The sequence below is a fragment of the Cervus elaphus genome, chromosome 28, assembly GCF_910594005.1.
Source record: "Cervus elaphus chromosome 28, mCerEla1.1, whole genome shotgun sequence".
In the NCBI taxonomy this organism is placed as follows: Eukaryota; Metazoa; Chordata; class Mammalia; order Artiodactyla; family Cervidae; genus Cervus; species Cervus elaphus.
In genome coordinates, this window is record NC_057842.1 from 35,575,481 (window position 1) to 35,593,769 (window position 18,289).

Below are 18,289 nucleotides of genomic sequence, written 5' to 3' on the forward strand. Positions count from 1 at the left end.
TCCTTTTTTTTTTCTAAAAAAGAAGCATGCAAATGTATTCAAACATAGGCAAGAGACCCAAAAACAACAAACTTAAGGCCAAAGGCCGGTTCTTTGTTCCTATTTGAGAAATAGCACCCCAGCAGATCTAGGTCACAGCTGGATACCTTCCTGATAAATAGTACCGTAGTATCAGTAGAGCAAACCATAAAAAACATAAAAAGAAATAGATCTGCAAAAGTCAAAGTTGAGCAGACACTGAAAGCTTACTGTGCTGAAGCAATACGCTAAGCTATAAATACTGTAAATCAGGGAGCCTGCGTGCTCAGCCATGTCTGACTCTTTGCCACCCCGTGGACTGCAGCTCGCCAGGCTCCTCTGTCTATGGGATCCTTCTGTTCTCCTGACAAGAATACTGGAGTGGGCCGCTGTGCCCTCCTCCAGGTGATCTTCCTGACCCAGGGATTGAACCCACGTCTCTTATGTCTCCTGCATTAGCAGGCAGGTTGTTTTCCACTAGTGCCACCTGGGAAACTCCCCATAAATCAGGGTATACATTTATAAATCAGGATATAAATTTTAATGTCCCAAAGAGTTTGAGGTAAATATGTAAGTGAAAAAAAAAAGTATATACTTATGTGTGTGCATATATGTGAGCATATATAATACATGTGTACATAATATAAAATTTATGTTTATGGTACATATGTATAAGCACATACCATGTGTATATATAGTCAGCCATATCTGCAGATTCTGCATCCCCAGAGTCAACCAACCAGAGTAAAAATATTCAGGGAAAAAAATTCCAAAAAGCAAAATTTGAATTTGCTACATGCAACTCTTTACACAACATTTACAATAGTATTTACAACTATTTACATAGCATTTACATTGTATTAGTTATTATAAGTAATCTAGAGATGATTTAAAGTCCATGGCAGGATGTGCATAGTTATATGTAAATGTTACACCATTTTCTATAAGGGACTTGAGCATCCCTGGATTTGGGTATCCACGGGAGTCCTGGAGCCAATCCCTGAGGACACGAACTGTAAGGGGCTTGGGGAGCACTGTTCCCTCACTAGGTGGCCACCCATTCCAAAGCGAGTGTCCTTCTGGACCAGTCTTAGCTGCCTGTTTACACGGATGGACATCTGGATCACAAGGCTAGCCTATTTTAGTTATAACAGTTCTAGTTTTCCTCTCTGGAAGCTGAGGAAACCTGAAAGCATTAAAAACTGAGGTTGAAGTGTTTAAAGCAACTGACATACTTTTTTCATAAAAAGCTAAAGGATCAGAGGATAACACAAACAGAAGTTAACAATGTTAACAAAAGCCATCTTTTTTTTCACTTCTCAACTATTATTCATCCTTAAGAGACTGTCTCTAGGGATCCTCTAGGGGATTTCTGTGGTTCTGCCTGGGTTTATTTCAGTCCTGTGTCTTCTTCAGCATCTTTGGTAATATTGGTGATAATAAGTAATTTACATAAACAGGAGAAACTAGAGAGGAATAAGCCTTTATTCCCTCCCACTGAAGCACTTGAGAGTAGAATGTTCTGCTGCCCTGGGACTTTAGAAATGTGCCATTTTAACTAACTTATCAGCATAAACAGCTATTTTATTGCTACAAGCTAAGTCACTTCAGTTGTGTTGGACTCTTTGCGACCCTATGGACTGTAGCCCATCAGGCTCCTCTGCCCATGGGATTCTCCAGGCAAGAATCCTGGAGTGGGTTGCCATGCCCTCCTCCAGGGCATCTTCCTGACCTAGGGAGAGAACCTGCATCTCTTAAGTCGGCTGCATTGGCAGGTGGGTTCTTTACCATTAGCGCCACCTGGGAAGCCCAAATGGACACTATAAATACTACTCTAAGCACTCACACTTATTTTTCCCAGTTGACAGGCCCTTGGTATCACAAGCCAGCTGTCTTTAAAAAATTGTGAGCTGATTACATACGCCTGCAGGGTTACCTTGCATTCAGAACAAAAAGCTAAGTACTTACTCCCTTGAGAGAACACCATTGGCCAGGATTCCTTCATATCGACTTATCCCTTTGCGCAGTAACACGCTGATCTGACCACCCACTTCATCTGCAATCACTCCTGCATGGATGGCGGCTTTGCACAATAAAGAGGTCTGAAACACAGCAACGTCATCACTTATAAGTGACTCAACAATGCATTTCACATTCGGTGGGAGCTTTCCATTTTGTTGCAACTTGTGGTCAGGATGCCTACATGACCCATGATATGGCTAAATTATAATTCATTTAAATAAAAAGTGTAAGGGAATGGAAAAAAGTATTAGATAACCATCTCAGAATGACATCAGAGTCATATATTTATGCTGACTAACTTGGGAAACTTTCCACTAGGTAGGAAGGGAGGGAGGTGATCTACAGTATCCATGGCTCTCCAGTGAATAATGCCTCCCGGGGGCCATGCCCATGTGTGGTCACCTCCCACACCGAGGCTGAACTGGGCCACAGCACTTGTTCTGTTCTGCTGCAGGTAACGTGGCCCTGCCAACTGTCAGTGAGGCCTCCTGAGACTCCCACCCCAGATGACCTGTCTCACAAATGCAGCTGCAATTCTAGGCAAAGGGAGCTTAAGAACCAACCAACCCACATTGTTAACCCACAAACTGGTCAGCAAAGAAAACAGCTATCATTTTAAACCATCATTTTAAGTTCTGGGGTGACTTGTTCAGCAAGAATAGATAGCTGCTCAGTTTCTTACAAATCCTAAAAGATGATGCTGTTAAAATGCTGCACTCAATATGCCAGCAAATTTGGAAAACTTAGCACTGGCCACAGAACTGGAAAAGGTCAGTTTTCATTCCAATCCCAAAGAAGGGCAATGCCAAAGAATGTTCAAACTACCGCACAATTGCACTCATTTCACATGCTAGCTAAGTAATGCTCAAAATTCTCCAAGCTAGGCTTCAACACTACATGAACTGAGAACTCCCAGATGTTCAAGCTGGATTTAGAAAAAGACGAACAAGAGATCAAATTGCCAACATCTGTTGGATCATCGAAAAAGCAAGAGAATTCCAGAAGAAACATTTACTTCTGCTTCATTGACTATGCTAAAGCCTTTGACTGTGGATCACAACAAACTATGAAAATTCTTCAAGAGATGGGAATACATGACCACCTTACCTGCCTCCTGCAAAACCTGTATGCAAGTCAAGAAGCAACAGTTAGAACTGGACATGGAACAACAGACTGGTTCCAAATCGGGAAAGGAGTACGTCAAAGCTGTATATTGTCACCTTGCTTATTTAACTTATATCAGAGTATATCATGCGAAATGCCAGGCTGCATGAAGCACAAATTGGAATCAAGATTGCTGGGAGAAATATCAATAACCTCAGATATGCAGATGACACCACCCTCATGACAGAAACTGAAGGGGAACTAGAGTCTCTTGATGAAAGTGAAAGAGGAGAGTGAAAAAGCTGGCTTTTTCAAACATTCAGAAAACTAAGATCATGGCATCCATTCTTATCACTTCATGGCAAATAGATGGGGAAACAATGGAAACAGTGACAGACTTTATTTTCTTGGGCTCCAAAATCACTGCAGATGGTGACTGCAGCCATGAAATTAAAAGACGCTTGCTCCTTGGAAGAAAAGCTATGACAAACCTAGAGTGTGTTAAAAAGCAGAGACATTACTTTGTTGACAAAGGTCCATCTAGTCAAAGCTATGGTTTTTCCAGTAGTCATGTATGGATGTGAGAATTGGACCATAAAGAAGGCTGAGCACCAAAGAATTGATGCTTTTGAACTGTGGTGTTAGAGAAGACTCTGGTGAGTCCCTTGGACTGCAAGGAGATCAAACCAGTCAATCCTAAAGGAAATCAATCCTGAATATTCATAGGAAGGATTGATGCTGAAGTTCCAATACTTTGGCCACCTGATGTGAAGAGTCAACTCATTACAAAAGACCCTAATGCTGGGGAAAATTAAGGGCAGGAGGAGAAGGGGATGACAGAGGATGAGATGGTTGGATGGCATCACCAACTCAATGGATATGACTTTGAGCAAGCTCTGGGAAATGGTGAAGGACCGGGAAGGCTGGCGTGCTGCAGTCCATGGAGTCACAAAGAGTCGGATACAACTGAGCAACTGAATAACAGCAACAACAGTTTCTTACATTTGCTTTGCTAAATACACATTCTGAGGATTATTTGAGAAGGTGAAACTTCCATGCCACAGTTTCATTTTAAAATTAGATATTTAACAAGGCATCAAAACCAAAACTCCCTTCTCCAGGGGATCTTCCCAACCCAGAGATTCCTGGAGAATTCCATGGACTGTATAGTCCTTGGCGTCACAAAGAGTCGGACATGACTGGGCGACTTTCACTTTCAAAACCAAAATGGTAGTATCAGCCACAAAACACTCAGTGGACAAGAAAATGGGATGAAGGTCTCAGAGCGAATGAAGAGCAACTCAGGGCCCACAGCCCCCTTCTCATTTCCTGAATCTCCTCTGAGTGGGTCTAACAGCTGGCTCAGCCCTCCATGGCTGTTGGCTGGGGTGATGAACCGAGAGCAGGTACCTGGCTGCCTCTGATTAGCAGGTGGCCCTGTGATTGGAAGTGGGGCTGGGGAGAAAGAAATGGAACTTTTTCACAGGGTACCCAGGCCCAGAGGCCCCCACAAGCCCAGATCGGTGTGGGAGGGTGATCTGGCTATTAGCCCAGGACTGAGCAGTCCAGAAGGATCTTTTCCCAAATAAATTTTAGCAACGCCTCACTTCTCTGTGATGGCTAGTGCCAAAAAGATAAAAGCAGCTCATGAAAATGTGTTTCATAACTGAACTTGGGAGCTTCTCTTTGTGTTAATGCCAGCACTGTTTACCTTACTGCAGTGGACAGTTTTTCTTAGGTTTAGGTTATAATACTAGGAGGACCAATGAAACCAACCATATTTTTGTGACTAATGTGGAGCCTCCTGTGACGGTGAAAGAGGAGAGTGAAAAACCTGGCTTAGAACTCAACATTTAAAAAGTGAAGATCATGGCACCTGGTCCCATCACTTCACAATAAATAGAGGAGGAAAAAGTGGAAACAGTGACAGATTTTATTTTCTTGGGCTCCAGAATCACTGCAGAGGGTGGCTGCAGCCATAAAATTAATAGACACACCTTGGAAAGAAAGCTATGACAAACCTAGACAGCATATTAAATAGCAGAGACATCACTTTGCCAACAAAGGTCCATATAGTCAAAGCTATGGTTTTTCCAGTAGTCATGTAAGGATGTGAGAGTTGGAACATAAAGAAGGCTGAACACTGAAGAATTGCTGCTTTTGAATTGTGCAGAAGACTCTTGAGAGTCCTTGGACTGCAAGGAGATCAAACCAGTCAATCCTAAAGTAAATCAATCCTGAATATTCACTGGAAGGATTGATGCTAAAGCTGAAGCTCCAATACTTTAGCCACCTGATGAGAAGAGCTGACTCACTGGAAAAGACCCTGATGCTGGGAAAGGCTGAAGGCAGGAGGAGAAAGGGATGACAGAAGATGAGATGGTTGGATGGCATCACCGACTCGGTGGACATGGGTTTGAGCGAACTCCAGGAGACAGTGAAGGACAGGGAAGCCCGGCGTGCTGCAGTCCATGGGATCAGAGAGTCGGACAGGACTTAGTGACTGAACAACAGCAACAATGCGGTTGCAATAAAATTGAGAACTTTTGTGATCTTTAATTTAGAGAGCTCGTATCTCCTGAACTAGATTAGATTTGGCAAGTGAGTCAGTTTTCCAATGGTTTCTATCATCGTGAAAAAAGGGGAGGATCTCATGACAAAGAAGAAATAAGAGAAGACAATGCTGAAACAGATGTAGATACTACCCCCTTCTTGATTTGGAGGGAAAAAAAAGAATTAGAAGATAGTAATCTTTAAAAAGGCAGCTTGCCTTTTCATCTTTTATGAATTTTCTTTCTTTTTTTTTTTAAAGGTGTTTTATTATGGTTTTTATCTCTTAGGGCACAAAATAGAGGAGCTAGCTTTAATGGAGACATCCTGAATGTAAATTCAGCAATTTAGCGCATCACCCTGTCTCTGTCTCCAGCTCTACCAGATGTGAAGTCATCTCACTGTTCTGGACCCAGCTTCCCAGTTCTCTTGGACAATGAAAAGACTGGACTGGGTGATGTCCAGAATCGCTCTGTTATTCTAAAGGGCACCCTGTGTACTATTATAGGGTTGATGCAGGGCTGCTTCCCTTTCTCAGCCCCAAATAAAAGGCAGATTGATCCAGGGGTCAGCTGGGCACCTATTCCCACTGTCTCTGGGATCACCTGGCTTCCTCTGAATTCAGTCTGGGGATGGGATGGTCTTCATTCCAGGATCCCTGCCCTGCGTAGAGCTCTCAGTGGACTTGGCATGTTCAAGGGCCTCCTTGGTAACAAGAGGACAGGTTTACAGGCCAACAAGCAATGGGACCTATCAGCTTCATTGACAACAAATATTCTCATTTCCCACGGTCCCTAGCATTGACGTACCCAGTGCTAGGTGCCCCTTTTATGGAATTCATTTCATTATATTATTGCATATTAAATTCCATGTATTTGTTTAATAGTTTTTCATTATATTAAAGGCAGAACATAAGATACATCCCCAAGAGAATAACCACCGGATCTGGCTACCATAATATCATGATAAAATTGTAAGCCCTTTCCTGGGTTATTTCCAGGAAGGAAAGTTATTTCCTTAAAAAAAAAAAAAATCACTCCACCAACTTAAATAAAATTGATGTTTTCTAAAGCTGGGGCTTTTTGGTCTTGTTGTTCAGTCGCTAAGTCATGTTCGACTCTGTGACCCCATGGACTGCAGCATGCTAGGCCCTCCTGTCTTTCACTGTCTCCTGGAGTTTGCGCAAATTCATGTCCATTGAGTTGGTTATGCTATCTAACCATCTCATCCTTTGCCACTCCCTCCCTTCTCCTTTTGCCTTCAGTCTTTCCCAGCATCAAGTTCTTTTCCAATGAGTTGGCTCTATGCATCAGGTGACCAAAGTATTGGAACTTCAACTTCAGCATCAAACCTTCCAATGAATATACAGGGTTGATTTCCTTTAAGATTGACTGGTTTGATCTCCTTGCAGTCCAAGGGACTCTCAAGAGTATTCTCCAGCACCACGACTGGAAAGCATCCATTTTTCAGCGCTCAGCCTTCTTCATGGTTGAACTGTCACACCTGAACCTGACTACTGGAAAAACCATAGCTTTGACTGTATGGATTTTTGCTGGCAAAGTGATGTCTCTGTTTTTTTAATATGCTGTCTAGGTTTGTCATAGCTTTCCCTCCAAGGAGTAAGTGTCTTCTAATTTCAAGGCTGTAGTTATCATCCATAGTGATTTGGAGCCCAAGAAAATAAAATCTGTCACTGAAGGGATGGGACAAGATGCTATGATCTTAGTTTTTTGAATGTTGAGTTTTAACTCAGCTTTTTCACTCTCCTCTTTCACCCTTATCAAGAGGCACTTTAGTTCCTTTCACTTTCTGCCATTAGAGTGGTATCATCTGCATATCTGAGGTTGTTGATATTTTTCCAGGCAATCTTGATTCCAGTTTCTGATTCATCCAGCCCAGCATTTCCCATAATGTACTCTGCATATCGGGCTTTCCCAGTGGTTCAGCAGTAAAGAATCTGCCTGCAGTGCAGGATCTGCAGGACACGTGGGTTTGATCCCTGGGTTGGAAAGATCCTCTGGAGAAGGACATGGCAACCCACTCCAGTGTTCTTGCCTGGAAAATTGCATGGACGGAGGAGCCTGATGGGTTACAGTCCATGGGGTCACTAAGAGTTGGACACAACTGAAGCAACTTAGCATGCACTCTGCATAAATAAGTTAAATAAGCTGTTAGATGAACAGCCTTGTCATACTCCTTTCCCAATTCTGAACCAGTCCATTGTTCCATGTTGGGTTCTAACTGTTGTGTCTTGACCTTTAAAAATTCACACTCACTGAACTGGATTTTTAAAAATTTTTCTTTTGAACAATAGATTTATACTTTGTCTTCTAGCTATTTGGGGATCTACACATCACTGAAATATAAATACGGGAAAGCCTATATTAATCAGTGATTGCCTTAAACAAAAAAAATTTAAATGTATTTCTTCAGGGAAGGGAATGCAATGGACAGCTGAGGAGAACACCTGCAAGGCTCATGAACTTGGAAGTTGGTGGAATTAAACATCTCTGAAGTTCCCCGAGCCACAAAAGATGACCAAGCAGATCAGCATGAGAAGACTCAAAGAAATTATCAAATCATCCCAGAACAGGAGCATTTTCTTTAAGTCTTCCTCTAAGAAAAAACAACGTGTACTAAAAAGTGTTGACAAAGTATTAAAATAAAATTTAATAAGAGTAAATGTTTTAGATTCACTTTAATATAATATAAAGACGGCTTCCCTGGTGGCTCAGTGGTAAAGAATCCACCTGCCAATGTAGGAGACACAGGTTTGATCCCTGGTCCAGGAAGGTCCCACATGCCATGTGGCAATTAAGCCCGTGGGCCACAGCCGCTGAGCTTGTCTGTGCTCCAGAACCCGTGCTCTGCAACGAGAAGCCACCGTGATGAGAAGCCCGGGCACCACGCCTAGAGAGAGGAGCCCCCCACTCACTGCTACTAGAGAAAGCCCTGGCACTTCAACAAAGACCCAGCAGAGCCAAAAATAAATCAATAATTGATTTAAAAAAAAAAATGAAGAAAGCACATGTTCAAAATTATAAAAATGTATTCCTCAGTCTATTCAATGAATTGTTTTAGTGTCGCTACAATCTTCATAATGACCATGATAACATTTTCCTTAGAAAAGTAATATACATTTACCATGGAAATTTTAGAAAATATGAAAAAATAAAATCATTATATTGTCATCACTCAGAGACAACCACTCACCAATATGATGTATTTATTTGCCTCTGGTTTTTTCTGGGTGTATGCAACTGGGTTTCTCCCTTTCTCTGCTAAATCAGGAACACACTTTTTGCACTGTCTCCCTTTAACTTACAGTACTTCTTGAATATTTGGGGGGAATGGAGAATTACTGAAACAAGTTAGTTAAGGGATGTGTTCTGCTTAAAAGCAGACGGTACAGTCAGCAGGCTTGGGAGAAGCTGCCAAGAGAAAAACTGTTCTGAGCGCTTTTTATTTCTGGTTTCCAGGTAAGGCAGAGCTTAAAGTCTGTATTTCTTAACTGGCATGTTAAGCCTACACTGTACGATGCCTTCATTCACCAGCCAAGGAGACAGAATCACAGAATCTTCAGAATTCTAAATGATCGTGAAAGTTTTCTGTGACACCTCCTGACACTGTCCCTTTCTCCTCCCCACACATCCAGGGCACCGTGACAAAGGCTATAATCTCCACACTTGACACTTTCAGTGATTAGGGCCCCACTGTTTCTGGAGACACCCTATCCCATCTTGCACTGTTCAGTTATTCCTTATATGCTACAGAAAGTGGCCTCCTGGATCTTCGTTCTGCCTTTTGAAACAACACAGAATGAACCAATTCTCTTATTATTATTATTGGAGTCAGTTGCTTTACAATATTCAATTAGTTTCTCCTGTACACCAAAGTGAATCAGCTGCACTTACACCTCCCTCTTTTTTGGATTTCCTTTCCACTTAGGTCACCGCAGAGCTCTGAGTAGAGTTCCCTGTGCTGTATACAGTAGGTCCTCGCTAGTTATCTATTTTATGTGTTGTGTTGTGTTAGTCACTCATTCATGTCCAAATCTTTGCGACTCCATGGACTATTAGCCCGCCAGGCTCCTCTGTCCATGGAATTCTGCAGGCTAGAACACTGGAGTGGGTTACCATTTCTTTCTCCAAGGGATCTTCCCAATGCAGGGATCGAACCCAGGTCTCCTGCACTGCAGGCAGATTCTTTACCGTCTGAGCCACTAGGGAGCCCTATCTATTTTATACACAGTATCAGCAGTATATATATCGATCCTAACTTCCCAGTTCCTCCCATCACCACCGCTTTCCCCCTTGGTGTCCCTATGTTTGTTCTCTATGTCTGTGTCTCTATTGAGGCTTTGTATATAAGATCGTCTATACCAATTTTTTTCCATATGGATGGACCTAGAGACTGCCATACTGAGTGAAGTATGTCTGAGCCACCAGTGAAGCCCATATAATTGTATATTAACTATACATCAATAAAATTAAAAAAAAAATAAAGATGGTATACAGGAAATGGAAAGAAAATTATCAGGAGGGGAAAAAAAGCAAGTAGCCATGTTGAAACAGTCCACATGGTAAGGAGCTGAGGACAGCTTCCAACCAAGAAGAAATTGAGGTCCTCTATCCAACAGTCCATCAGTAACTGCATGCTGCCAACACCATGTGAGCTTAGAAGCACATGTTTTCCTAGTGGAGCCTCAGATGAAACTGCAGCCCCAGTGACACCCTCGTGTCGCCTTGGATAGAACCTGCTGAGTGGGTGTCCCCGAAGCAGAGAGCTCAGCAGTGCGTGCTCAAACTCCTGACCACAGAACATGAGAGGTAATACATGTGCTTCAGGCTTCCAAGTTTTTGGTAATAGTTATGTGGCAATAGTTATCTAATATACCCACAATATCAACATATACAAAAGAGAGACACTAGTCCAACTTCTTTGAAGAGATGCGTTTTCAAAATACAAATTTTCCCTCCAGATAAAATCATACTGAGAGCAAATGGTATAAAACCAGCTAGTGCGTCAAACAGGAAACCTGTTTGTCAGCATTTGCAGGTCACGTACCACCCAGGAAACCATTTACCTGTTACTCTGAAAAGGAGAGCTCTGTCCAGAGGAGGCAGGGTAAACAGCTAAAGTAAGAAAGAAACAACGCTATTTCTCTTGCTGCATGGAATTCTTAAGTTTCTTACACAGGCCAGGAAAATAATAAATTAAAAGTATACATTGCTAGGAGGTGAAAACTATACCTCAACTTTTTTATGTCTTTTGGTTTACTTGCTAAAGTCATTGAGTACTTCAGCCTGTGCCAAGTAATTTTCAAACTGAGGTAGTATAAATCATTTTCAGATTCAGTTTCTAGGCTAAGTGAACATTCTATGTCAATCTTGTAAATAAAGAAAACACATGAAAAAGGAAACGACGAGCAAAATCAGACCTGCTGCTTCCAGAATCAGGAGGTACTGAAAGCAAAATTAAAGCCAATTTTTCCTCCTCCTGTAGGAGATAAATGATCAAGCTCCTAGAACATGTATGTCTTCCCTGTGCATAAAGACATGTTAATAAATTGTAGGAAAGTTCCATCACTATACAGATTTTCATATTTCTAATAACTCAAGCCCCTTCCCATAAGCTATAAACCCAACCATTTGAAATAGTAATGTAAATTTTTTTAAATCAGGTATCAGATTTCCAGGATAGAAATCTGTGAATAGTAAGAAATGAAGAATTGTGAATCTGAATGTAAGACATATACTTAAAAAGGATTTCTGGTGAGTTTATTTTTTTCTGGGAGCAATGTATATCACCCAGTTTCAATAGGCCTAAGAAATTGGGGTGTAAGGAGGGAGGGAAATAATATAAAAGACAGGACAAATGGCTTCATTGGTCCCAGATACAATGTCACTGTTCTGTGCTGTAAAATGTTCATGTCTTTGGCTGTATTACCTGAAGCAATTGGAGTAGTAAAATCAATAAATAAATTATAACAAAAGGATGACCTCTTATAAAAATTGGATGGAATTATACTCTTAAGTTATAATAAAGGGTTTTGTTTCATTTATAGTATCCTTAATTGGAAATGCTAAAAATAGGAATGAATGCATGAAAAACCTTGGTTTTTATACTTATTTCATTTATTCTCAGAAAAGAGAACTGTGCATCTATCTACAAAGTTTTACATCTTATTTGACTTTAGTTTGTAAAGACTTTAGGCAGAGCAACAAGCACTAACTTTTTAATGTCTTCCCTGCCATAAAATTACCCTCAATTACTTACATCTCTATAGCCATGCACCACATTCCCAGAAATATCTCCTGGTATGTCTCTACAACCAGCTGGGCAGAACTTGCTGGAAAAAAAAAGTAGAGTATATATTTTATTAAGGCTTGCTTAAATTAAAAAGTATTAAATTATACTTAAAAGTATTTTCTCTCCATGCAACATGCAGGAACATCTTCCTCTAATGGCAAATCAGAAACTTGATTTGTGAAAACACAGATTAATCTAAAGGCTTCCCTGGTGAGTCAGGTGGTAAAGAATCTGCCTGCAATGCAGGAGACATGGGTTTGATCCCTGGGTTGGGATAAACATTGACAGATTTGAAGATGAATGCCATAAGCCCTTGTTTCTATATATACCATATTACAATAATGTTTGTTTGGTTTGCTCAAGAAGAATGTACCAGCCCAAACAGATTCCAAAATAGCAGTTGCTTTTATTTCATTTCCTCTCAATTTCCTCCTGCTGACTTAGCAAGTTAGATGTGTGACAACACCTAATTATCAAAACTACCCAAGTACATGGTTTATAATTCTTCCCCGTTGACCTAATGGAATCCAGCACTGCAGCAATAATCAAGGAATTAAGAAACAGAAATAACGGAAATCCTATTACAGGCTTACAGTTCCTTATCCTAGCCCTTAGAGCCAAATATATTTGAGAATTTGGAATTTGAAGGATTTTGGAAAAGCAAAACAGTGCTCACAGTGTATATGATGTAAAACCCTACTGAGGTCTGCAAATATTAATCAGAACTTCAATACCTCTACCAAATACATGGCTAGTTGTATTGGGCCAAAAGGATAAAGATAAAACAGCCTCATGTTTAATCTAGTCCAGTTTTGCTGTCAGATGAATCTATGGTCACATTAATCAGGTGCTGCCACCAAATGAATTACAAAAATTATTTGACTTTTCCAGCTTTCTACATTTTCTGCATTTCATGATAGATGAAGGATTATGGCTCTGTACTAGTCATCATACGTCATCTTTAACTAAACATCACAAATCGGCTGGGCCACAGCTTAGATGATCCAGCACCAGAATATCACACTGTGGGGCTGAGCACATTCCTTTCTCTAAGAGGACACGAAATGACTACTTATGCCCGAAGGCCTTGGCACCACTGGGGCTATACACAGATGGCTGGAAAGAAAATGCTGGTGAATGTCCACATTGGATGAACAGCAACTTTAAGGGCAACATCTAATTATTGGTCATTTTTGCTTTTGTCTTTTCTGAACTAGACTTCATATTAGTAAACAGTGGAGTTGATTCTGCATATAAAATAATCTCCTTTGTTAGAATGTTAGATGGATAGGACCATGGACCCTTGAGCTTAACTTTTGGAGTACACTTATTTATTGTGTAGCTATTGATAAACGAAATCCGGAGAGTTGTACCTGGCACTAAGGAAACACTCTAAGAAGTTAAGAGTTGTTGTTAGTGTTTTTGTTGACAATGACTTCTAGACCAGTGGTTCTCAACTAGGGGTGATTTCTGCACACCCAGAAACATTTGGAAATGTCTGGAGATGTTTTTACCACAACTGGCACACACAGGCCAGGGATGCTGCTAAATATCCACAAGGCACAGACCAGCTCTTCATAAGAACAAATCGTCCACAATATCAGTAGTGCCAAGGTTGAGAAATCCCCTCTGGGCTCTTGTTTTAGAAATGAGAAAATGTACATCAAAGAGATCAAGTAATTTTTCCAGCTAAAGTAAGGCTGGAGTGAAACCTTTCATCTCTTATTCTCTGTAGGTCTCTTTCCTGTGGGAAAGAGAAAATGAACCCCCTCCAGAATCACAAAAGTCACTCCCAAATGCTGGCCAGGTAATAAATGCACTCTAGACTCCATTTTGGCACACAGGTACTAGAGTAGAAGTCAGGGGTCAGTAAACTATGACCCATGGGCCAAATCCAACCTGCACTTTTTTTTTTTAAATAAAGTTTTATCAGAACACAGCCATGCACATTCATTCACACACATACTGTCTATGGCTGCTTTTGCACTACAAAGGGAACAGAACTGCGTGAACAGATAAAAAAAAGACTGCATGGCCTGCAAAACCTAAAATCTTTACTACCTGGCCTTTGACAGAAAGTTTGCTGATCTCTGCTGTATAAGAAACCATTTCAAATATTCCTGATTCATTACAACACAGATGATTTTTTAAATTAAATACAAATAAAGGTACTTTATCTGGCTTAACGTCAAGGAAAACAAAATATTCAGCAACAAATGACTGCAGCACAACTAGGACAGTGTATTTACCTGTATTCTGTCTTCAAATAATGGTTAGCTCGTTCCAAACATGTTATTAAATCTGTCATAAATAAAGACAACTGCAATTAGCAGACTGAATAGAAGTTAGGACGCTCATGCTCTAAAGATTTCTTTTAAAATGAAACAGTTTCTGAGAAGCATTTATTTATTCTCTAGTTATCTGAACTTTTCTGCTTAAAAGTAAATAAAAACTGATACACTATCCTCAGGATTTCATTAGTTCATCTTTCTTTTCTACCATCAATGATGGTTCTTCACCATTTATCCAGTGGATGGTAACAGAATCTTTTTTCAACCAAAGAACAACATTGGTTCATTACTATTGACTACACACCTACAAAGATCATGTAACTTCTACTGGCAGGTAGAAAACAATTTCAAGAGCCCATGTGGTTTACAGAGAAGGGTCAGGAACATTTTAATTTGACAGTTTATCTAGTGGCATCCAAGCGACCACAGGGCCAGGTGTTTAGCTGGAACACAAAGTGCTTATCAGCTTTGATCAATGAGGTCCAAAGACTTAAAAGAAAGGTGCTCTCTGAAGCAACTTATAGAACTGAACTTATACTAAGAATGGAAGCTCGAAGATGCTGTGGATTTGGGTGCTTTTAGATGCACCTAGGATAGTTTCCAATATTCCACACTTGCTGCTGTTCTTTCCTTAATCTTTTCAGTGGTTCTTAGGGAGCAATCTATGCTAATCACTGGCCATGCAGCGGCCTGCTAGGATTGCTCAGATCTGATTGACTGAGCAGGAAATAAATGGAGTACCCTGTTCCCAGAGTTATTTCTGCTGGAGGGAACTGAGCAGAAACTCTGGACACTTCTGAGGCCCTGGAGAGACCCTGGGCTGCACGGAAATGACTCTGGAGTTGACCCGGACGAGACCCTGGAGTTGACCCTAGACGAGAGGCTATGTTTTCCTTCCCCATCTGTGTTCATGCTCCTCTTCTCTCCTGCTGATGTGCCAGCTTGATGAATGGGGCACTCGGTGACAGTGACCTCATCCTTCTCACATTGCGTGCTCCCAGGCTGGTGTGCTGGTGTGTATGAGGGCTGGGGCAGGGGGTATCACTGGTTAAAAGGCTTGTCTCCTGGACTAAGAAAGGGGTTGGGGGAGAGCTCCAGAGAACAGCCAGACCTCAGAAGGGTCAGACGCATATCCCTAAAGATACACAATCCAAGGTTTCTTGGAAAATTAAGTCAACCCTCTCCCATATAAGTCAGTGATCAATCTAACATGTGCTATGAAAGCATTCAGTTCAGACCTAACTAAATACCTATGAAGACACTGTGTTCCTCTCTTCCCTGACATCTCAATTCTGATTCTGAGGTCCCAATTCTGTCCAAAGATGGTGACTAGCAAGGGGAATTCTAAGACAGATAAAGGTTTACCGATTCATGCTGGTTATTCCGCCATACCTGGATGGTCGCTGCTGGCATAGGTTAGCAAAAAACCCCGCCCAGAAATGTGGGATCCACTCTCAAAGCGCACAGTTACTTCATTGGTGTTCAGCAGAAGTTCTTTGGGCATAGTCATGCTTCCACAATATGGACCTGAAAACAAAGCATGCTGGTGGCTCATTTCAAAATTTAGACCAGGACAAAGAATTTGTTTATGTATTTTTCTTCCTTAAAGGTCAAATTTACCAAACAACACACACATAGGAATCATCATCTTTACCGACTGAAATTTTGCTTTGTCCTGAGACTGAGAGGTAGAAACTGATGGTAAACTTAATTATACAGACAAACCAAGGTAGGGACAGTGGCCAACTCTAGATAGGCAACAGGCTGGAACTAGTTAATTATGAACAACCTAAAGATATAGGTTTTTATTTTTGTAAGCACACTACTAACAAAAATCAAATATATTAGGGGACTTCCCTGGCAGCCCAGTGGTTAAGACTCTGTCCTTCCAATGCAGGGGGCATGAGTTCAATCCCTCATGCGGGAACTAAGATCACCCATGCTGTGCAGTATGGCCAAAATTAAATAAATAAATTGTTTAATAAAATAAAATATATTGGGGGTGATGCCAGTGGTTAAAAAAAAAATCTACTCCAACTCAGGAGATGCAAGGGATGCAGGTTTGATCCCTGGGAAGATTCCCTGCAGAAGTAAATGGCAACACACTCCAGTATTCTTGCCTGGAAAACTCCATTGACAGAGGAGCTTGGCAACTACAGTCCATGGGGTCACAAAGAGTCAGACAAGACTGAGCATGACTGCATGCACACACACAAATATGTTAGATAGTAAAGAAAATGTTATTACAAAGGTGATATTCTAGGAACTTCTAAATTTGCTTAAAAGAAAAAAAGTGAAATGAAAGTGTTAGTCACTCAGTTGTGTCTGAATCTTTGCGACCCCATGGACTGTAGCCCGCCAGACTCCTCTCCTCTGTCCATGGAATTCTCCAGGCAACAATACTGGGATGGGTTACCATTCCCTTCTCCAGGGGAATCTTCCTGACTCAGAGATCGAACCCAGGTCTCCTGCAGTGCAGACAGATTCTTTAGCATCTGAGCCACCAGGGAAGCCCAAATTTGCCTAAAGTACAGTCCAAATAATTGTGTCCCAATCGAATTCATGTTGAAATCCTAATGTCTGATGTGATAGTATTAGGAGGCCTTGGGGAGGTGCTTAGTTTAACAAGGGCAAAGCCCTCATGAATGGGATTAGAGCCTTTATAAAGAAGGCCCCAGTGAGTTGGCTTGCCCCTTCCAGCAGGTGAAGACAGCAAGATGGCTATGAACCAAGAACTGGGTTCTCACCAGCCACTACACTATATCTACCAGCACTATGATCTTGAACTTCCCAGCCTCCAGACGGTGAGAAATGAATGTCTGTTGTGCATAAGCTACCTGGTCTATGATATTTTGTTATAGCAGCCTAGAGAGACTAAGAGAGATAGCAAAGAAAATGTTATCACAAAAATATATTCTAGGGGCTTCCTAGGGCTTCCCTGGTGGCTCAGCTGGTAAAGAAATCCTCCTGCAATGCGGGAGACCTGGGTTCTATCTCTGGGTTGGGAAGATCCCCTGGAGGAGGGCATGGCAACCCACTCCAGTATTCTTGCCTGAGGAATCCCCATGGACAGAGGAGCCTGGCGGGCTGCAGTCATGGGGTCGCAAAGAGTCAGACACGACTGAGCGACTAAGCACAGAGGCCTCCTAAATTTGTTCACAGAAACTCACAGATTCCCTTTTTCCAAGAAAGGGAATCTTTCCATTACCCTTTTTCCACCACTGTATAGCACAGGGAACTACATTCAATATTTTGTATTAACTATAAGGGAAAAGCATCTGAATAAAAAATGTGTGCATAACTAAATAACTTTGCTGTACATATGAAACTAACACAGCATTGTAAATCAACTATACTTCAATTTTTTTACAAAAATGTACATAAAGAAAAGAAAGTTCCACAATTTAAGGACTGTCCCATACATGGGAAAAATCTATGTTCATGCAGTTCACTCATTTCTCTTTCTCTTCTCTACCACTCTTAACAGTAACTTCTGATTAACATATGTAATTTACTTTGATTTGTAAAATGAAGTTTATAAGAAAGCAGAGTAATTTCTAAAGGCTTTTGAAATACCACAGTATATATTATACAATTAAGAGTATAACATATTGTTTCTAGACTATGTTGCTTGAAAAGCAATAAGAAGTTCTACAAACTTTTAAGAGACAAAATGAGATTTGGAGCTTAAAAAAAAAGAACTTCCTAAAACTACTCAAGTAGAAGTTTAGTTTGTAAATTGTCATCTTGAAAGTCAAGTATGCAAGACATGATAATTTCTCTGAAAACAGGGATCAGCAAACAAATTTTGAAGGCAGGTACTCTGCATCAACTTCTCCCAAAATAGAAAAAATAGCATAGAAAGAGCTAATTGCAATAACAATGACTGCATCAGGTTAAGGGAAGACCACTCCAAGTCAGCACCAGTACGACTGGTCACACCAGCCAAAGCCAAAACAGGGCCCAGACGGCTTAAACAGGCAGAAGAAGAC

The 18,289-nt window shown here is 41.0% G+C and overlaps 1 protein-coding gene across 2 annotated transcripts in view; it reads right to left on the bottom strand.

Annotated features, from left to right (window-relative positions):
* The window catches only part of DCBLD1 (discoidin, CUB and LCCL domain containing 1), a 71,405-nt gene that overhangs the window by 11,824 nt on the left and 41,292 nt on the right, over positions 1-18,289 (bottom strand). For both annotated transcript variants that reach the window (XM_043889978.1, XM_043889979.1), the window contains exons 3-6: positions 15,690-15,824; positions 14,256-14,307; positions 11,974-12,046; positions 1,987-2,120 (exon numbers count right to left, since the gene is read on the bottom strand). In XM_043889978.1, coding sequence (XP_043745913.1) covers positions 1,987-2,120; positions 11,974-12,046; positions 14,256-14,307; positions 15,690-15,824 — 394 coding nt within the window. The remainder of the gene's footprint in view (positions 1-1,986; positions 2,121-11,973; positions 12,047-14,255; positions 14,308-15,689; positions 15,825-18,289) is intronic.